Genomic DNA, 5921 nt, shown 5'->3' with positions numbered 1-5921 from the left:
TCACATTAGGTGGCCAAAGTATTGAAACTTTAGCTTCAGCATCAGTCCTTCCAATGCATTCTTGCCTGGAGAATTCCATGGACAGAGGAGCCTGGTGGGCTACCGTCCATGAGGTCACAAGGAGTAGGACTTGACTGAGTGACTAACACACAGAAAGATGTTAGGCAATTTGATACCATAAGATGGAACTGAGCGAGAGATAAAATGCCAAGTGACTGCTTTGGTATGTGTCTTCTAATTCTGTGAAACCTTCCTCTTGCCTTTAGAAGAGTGAAGCCGCAAGCAGAGCTCAGAGAGGGCTTTCCGTGCTAATATTTTCTGTTGTATGTCTGCTTTTGTTCTTTGTTCATCACGCTGACCAAGCAGCTCAACCTTCAGGCATAGCTAGGTTTCAAACCGCCGTCTCATGGACTCTAACTCTTGCTCTTTGCCATGTTGAACAATGTCTTGAGGTGCTACCAGTGAATGTGAAGGCAAGGCCTTGAGGGACTCGATGGAGAGGATTAGGACATGTTCTGTCATATTTTGAGATCATCCTGGAAGGTTTGGACAGTCATAGGACAGAGCAGTATCTGACCCAGAAAGGAGTAGCCTCCTCGGACCAGAGAGAATTGTGACCCTCTGCCTCCCTTATATCAGAGAAGGCAATGGCACCCCATTCTAGTACTCTTGCCCAGAAAATCCCATGGATGGAGGAGCCTGGTAGGCTGCAGTCCATGGGGTCGCTGAGGGTTGGACACGACTGAGTGGCTTCACTTTCACTTTCATGCATTGGAGAAGGAAATGGCAACCCACTCCAGTGTTCTTGCCTGGAGAATCCCAGGGACAGGGGAGCCTGGTGGGCTGCCATCTATGGGGTCGCACAGAGTTGGACACGACTGAAGTGACTTAGCAGCAGCAGCAGCAGCAGCCTCCCTTATATATTCCCTAGGGCTATGATTAAGGTCACTGAATTTGATCAAGAAACATTTATTGGGCTTCTTTGCAAACTTGAATGTTTCTGGCAGAGAAGGAGAGTGGTGGAGCAGGACAGTGCTAGTAGCTGGTATATCCTTAGACCAAGAGTGCCCTGAGGGTGAGGCTATTTCCTCCTGCAGGATGAAGAGCTCAGTTCCTTGTCTATGTCAAAAGACCACAGCTCCCCCACCAACCCGGGTGCTGCCCTCTTGATGCTTCTTTCTTTGCACACTCAAGCTTGGGAAGGATGACTTCTGTGCTGCTGTACTCTCCTGTTTCCAAGGACACTGTGAACACACCAACACGCTTGCCTATTCTTATCATGTGTTCGCCACTCCAAGTTCTTCCTAAGAAAAATCAAGAAATATGCCACTCCCCACCCCCTTATGACTGCTATACTCATGACACGTTGTTGCTCTGAAACAGAACTGGTGGAAAACTTGAGATATAGGTTGGACTGGCAAAGATGAGAGCAGGTTAGGTCTCCTTTCACTCTTGCTACCTAGGGGCTTCCATCTTCTTCCTGCCTGCCTGTCTTTCGCTGGCCTTTTCTGGAGGCATCGGGCTCTGTCAGTGGCCTCTTGCTATGTGCTGGGAAACACCTGTCTCCTGCCCTGAAGTGCCCAGTCTTTCCAAGGCTGATGATATGGGTAGCCATATCTTGACATAATTTTTAAAAAGTAGCTCCCTAATGTTGCTTAAAATGATTGTTTTCCTAATTTTGCATCCCCTTCCTTCATCATTGTTATCCATAACTTCAAGATCCTTTCCCTATATTCATAGAAGACATTTCCTCCTCAACTCTGGCCATTTGCCTGGACTATGGTATGGGTCATTTATGAAAATGATCTGTCCAGCATCTTTGTTTAAGGGTTGTTGTCTTCTTCAACATCAGTGACCTATTCTCTATCCAGTCCAGGCTGCAAATACGTGATCATACCCTAGATCATCAACCATAAACACACCACCTCTGAAGTCTTCTGCTTCAGTAGCTCTCTTTCAAACTGCCTTATTCCTTCCCCATAACATAACAGTCCCTACTTTTATATCTCAAGATGACCTCTAGGCCTGTCATCTTTCTTTCATTGTTCAGAATCCTCCTGTCTCCCCTGCCCTTCACACGTTGGATGGCAGGCAGCTCAATGGCTCTCTCTCCAGTACTCCTGTCCTGATGTACCCTGATGGAAGCTGGGTGAAAGCTGTTCCCAGACTGCTAAGTGTTTCTAGAGAAACAGCACAGCTCTGCACTTCTGTACACATCTGTACTCCTTCTCTCTGCATCCAAAGAAGAGGGTTCCTTATCTCAAGACCCAACTTTTCTGCTTTGCTCTTGTCCCCATATGTCCCTCTTTTAAAGGATCATCCTTTAATTTTCTCTCAACTAGTTCTCCTCCCCCTATGAGGCAGGTAATATTATTCTCTCCATTTTGCAGACGAGGAAACAAATTCAGAGAGAACTCCAAGACTGTCCCATGGTCCTCCCAACCTGTATGTGGCTAAGCCAAGAATCAAACCCAGGTCTTTTCCTCTCTCAGCGTTACATTTTTTTCCTACTCTTCAAAGTTTACCCACATCCTCTTGCCCACCTTCCCTTCCACCCACTGCTGTCTATTCCCCTCCATAAACTTCTGTTTATGCACTCAGAATCACGGCAGTTTGTTTCAGCCCCCACCATTCCGAGGCATTAACATCAGTTGACTAATGCCTATGCCTCCTCTAAAAGATAAAGTCCATGAGAGCGAGAACCACATTATGCTCATCAATAGTATCCCCAGGACCCGAGGAAGGGAACTGCCCTTGTTAAAGTGCTCATCAACTTCCACAATATTACTTAGTCGAATCCTCATTCTTCTTGACCCATTAGAGGACTGAAACCTGCCAACCACTCCAACCTTCTTAAAACAGTCTCCTCCCTTGGCTTTGGTGAGGCCATTCTATCCTTGTTTTCCTCCCGCCTCCCTGATTCCTACACACAAACTCAACCTTTAGAAGTCCCTTCATCTCTCCACCTCTCTTCATCCCTGTGTCTCTACTCAGGGCCAGGCTACCGTTGTCTCTAGTGTCACAGCCTCCAGGCTTGTCTCCCTCTAATCCACACTCTCCTGTGACTGCAGAGTGGCCGCTGTGAATCACAAGTGTGGTTTTGCCACTTCCCTGCTTCCGAGTCTTCAGTGGCTGCCTGGAGTAAAAACTCAAACTCCTTATCATGACAGATAAAGCCTTTTATCATCTGGCCTCCACTTATCCGCCCACCGACCCAACCTCACTTCCCACCAGACCCCCGTGCTCCCTCTGTGGGGGCTGCTGTGGAGTTTCTGACCTCTATACATGCCTCTGTGGCTCACCATGCTGGCCTAGAGTGCCTTTTTTCTTTCCATCTCCTTCCTCTCCAGCAAACACCTTACCTTATCCTTCAAACACAAGCCAGATTCACCTTCTCTGTGAAGAGTTCCATGTCAGTGATTGCCCTTCCTATATGTTTCCACAGAATTTTGTTCATAAAGCTATTATTGACCATTACATGCCTTTACAGCGTGCTAGATTGGACCTCTTTCAGGGGAGAAACCAATTTTTTTCTTTCTTTTGAAGTGTGTGGCTAACATGACGTATGTATACTAGATGTCTGGTGAATGAATGAACGAACAAATGAAAACTACATGCAGAAAGAGGGGGAGAAAACTGAGAAATCGGTGACAGAAGCTTATTTGAAGTTGGTTACTGTGGAACTCTGGATGAATAGCCAGTTTTCAGGATATGCCTAGAAGATTCTCAAAGATGACTGTAGACAGCCAAAGCCAACATACAGCAGGGATGGATCACTTGCACATTTACCTACGTGATAGTGAGAGTGACTGGGGCCTACAAGTCATGGAGAGTCAGGCAGGAAGCTCCCTATGTGAGGGCGGGGGCTGGAGCTTCTCATTGGAGACCTGGTGTTGTGCCCGTTGGAAGACAGTTGCCAGCTGCTGCCTGATTTCCTTGGTCCTGGCCCCGTAGATGATGGGATTGACCAGACATGGAAGCAGCAGGTAGAAGGCACTGAGCAGGTTGTGCACATCCTGGGAGGCAGTGTGGGCCACGCGGTAGACGATGGATGAGGACATGGTGGATGAGTAGACAGTGAAGATGACCAGCAGGTTGGAGCCACAGGTGTTCAGGGCCTTTGAACGTGCTCTGCCTGATGAAATTCGAAAGGCAGCATGGATGATGCGGGAGTAGGAGGCTCCTAGCAGCAGCATGTCCAGGACTCTGTTGAAGATACGGACAGTGAGCCCCACAGTCTTGTTTAGGGAGATATCCCCGCAGGAGAGCTTCATCAGGGCCATGTGCTCACAGGCAAAGTGGTGGATCACGTCTGAGCGGCAGAAACGAACCCTGGAGGCCAGCCCCACCACTGGAGCAACGATGCAAGTGCTCCTGGCGGCTGCCGCCCCCACCAGAGCAGCCAGCAACTGACCTGTCACTATCTCTGCGTAGCGGAGAGGGTAGCAGATGGCAACATAGCGGTCCAGGGCCATGACCAGGAGGATGTTGCAGTCAAAGACAATGAGGAAGTAGATGCAGAACATCTGGACCAGACAGCGAGCCAGGGAGATGCGGCTGAATCGGGAGGAGAAGCTGAGCAGCATGGCAGGCACCACGGTGCTGGCGGCACAGATGTTGACAGCCAGGAGCAGCGCTATGAGCAGGTACATGGGCTGGTGCAGGCTCCTCTGGGCCACCACCGTGTGGATGACCAGGGCGTTGGCAGAGACGATCACCAGGTAGATGCTGAGGAAGGGCAGCACCAGGAGGGCTCGGGACTCCTGCAGCCCCGGGAAGCCCAGCAGGATGAAGCTGGTATAGGACAGGTTGGAGCTGCCGTTGGTCCATGATGACATCTTCCCTGGGGAGTGGGATGGCTCTAGGGAGAAAAGAGGGGCAGGAGGCCTGGTTTCTGCACCCACTAGGGCTTGCCCCAGCTTTCCTAGGTTTTGATTTTCATGAATCTCCAATATCCCTAGAGAAAAAAATGACAGACTAAATCTCATTATTTAATGAGATATGCATCTGTGGATAAATATTTGCATTTCAAATAAATTCTTCAGGATAGATATTAGATGTAGAATTATTGCATCATATAATAATAAGAACATTTATGAAGGTGCAAGTAGATTTCCAAGAAAGTTTGTCAGTCTTGTCATTGGTGCTAGTACTAAATTGCCTTGAGTAAAAGAAATTATTTTAATACTTTGATGGTTGAAATATACTATCTCATTTTAACTTGCATGCTGTCTTTTAGTTGTGGCATGTGGGATTTAGCTCCCACATGTGAATTTTCTACTCCTATCTTTTGCCCATGTACTACCAGGGATTGATTCTCTTAACAGTTTAAATATTAAAACCATTGTTTCCCCTTTTATCCAGATATCCAGATATTGAAACAGATTTTCCAAATCTCGTTAGTATTGTTTTAAAAATATTTATTTGTCTATTTACTTAGGTTGTGCTGGGTCTTAGTTGCTGCACATGGTGTCTTTAGTTGCAGCATGTGGGATTTAGTTCCCTGACCAGGGATTGAACTTGGGACCACTGCATTGGGAGTGTAGAGTCTTAGCCACTGGACCACCAGGGAAGTCCCTTGTTAGTATTTTTATCTTATTTATGATATTAAGACTAAGAGTTTTAAATTTATAAAACTGAATCTCTAGACACCTCCTTGTGAGTTCTTTTCTTGGTTTATTATAATGATTCTCATTCAAAGATCGAAAAGATAGTATACTGTATTTTGTTCTTTAAAGCACGGCTTAATTTTTTAAATGAAGTTTTGATATACGTGAAATTCACTTTGCTATGTGACATTAAGTCATGATCTAACTTGATATTTTTCTCCCAGGTAGCTAAATAATTGTTCTTGTGTCATTTCCTACACTGCTTTGTGTTACAATATTTGTCCTGGATTAAGTTCTTACATGTGAAGCGGT

At 46.6% G+C, this 5921-nt stretch overlaps 1 protein-coding gene and 1 non-coding gene across 2 annotated transcripts; both read right to left on the bottom strand.

Moving 5' to 3' along the window:
* Nucleotides 1-2682: 2682 nt before the first annotated feature.
* On the bottom strand, nt 2683-5343 carry LOC101123149 (olfactory receptor 52K1-like). Its single transcript, XM_004016700.5, has one exon. It carries the CDS (start codon nt 4986-4988, stop codon nt 3834-3836), a length of 1155 nt encoding a protein of 384 aa, XP_004016749.3. The 5' UTR covers nt 4989-5343; the 3' UTR covers nt 2683-3833.
* A 156-nt stretch (nt 5344-5499) lies between these two features.
* On the bottom strand, nt 5500-5572 carry TRNAG-CCC (transfer RNA glycine (anticodon CCC)). The gene has a single exon. It is a non-coding gene; the product is annotated as a tRNA-Gly (tRNA).
* Between the last annotated feature and the right edge of the window lie 349 nt (nt 5573-5921).

The sequence above is a fragment of the Ovis aries genome, chromosome 15 (genome assembly GCF_016772045.2).
Source record: "Ovis aries strain OAR_USU_Benz2616 breed Rambouillet chromosome 15, ARS-UI_Ramb_v3.0, whole genome shotgun sequence".
Lineage (NCBI taxonomy): Eukaryota > Metazoa > Chordata > Mammalia > Artiodactyla > Bovidae > Ovis > Ovis aries.
The sequence above is the reverse complement of the archived record's forward strand: the minus strand, read 5'-3'. Positions and strand labels throughout refer to the sequence as shown.

Excerpts from the sequence above, each read along its gene's own strand:
- LOC101123149 (XM_004016700.5), bottom strand. The coding sequence starts at position 4,988 with ATGAGATTTAGTCTGTCATTTTTTTCTCTAGGGATATTGGAGATTCAT.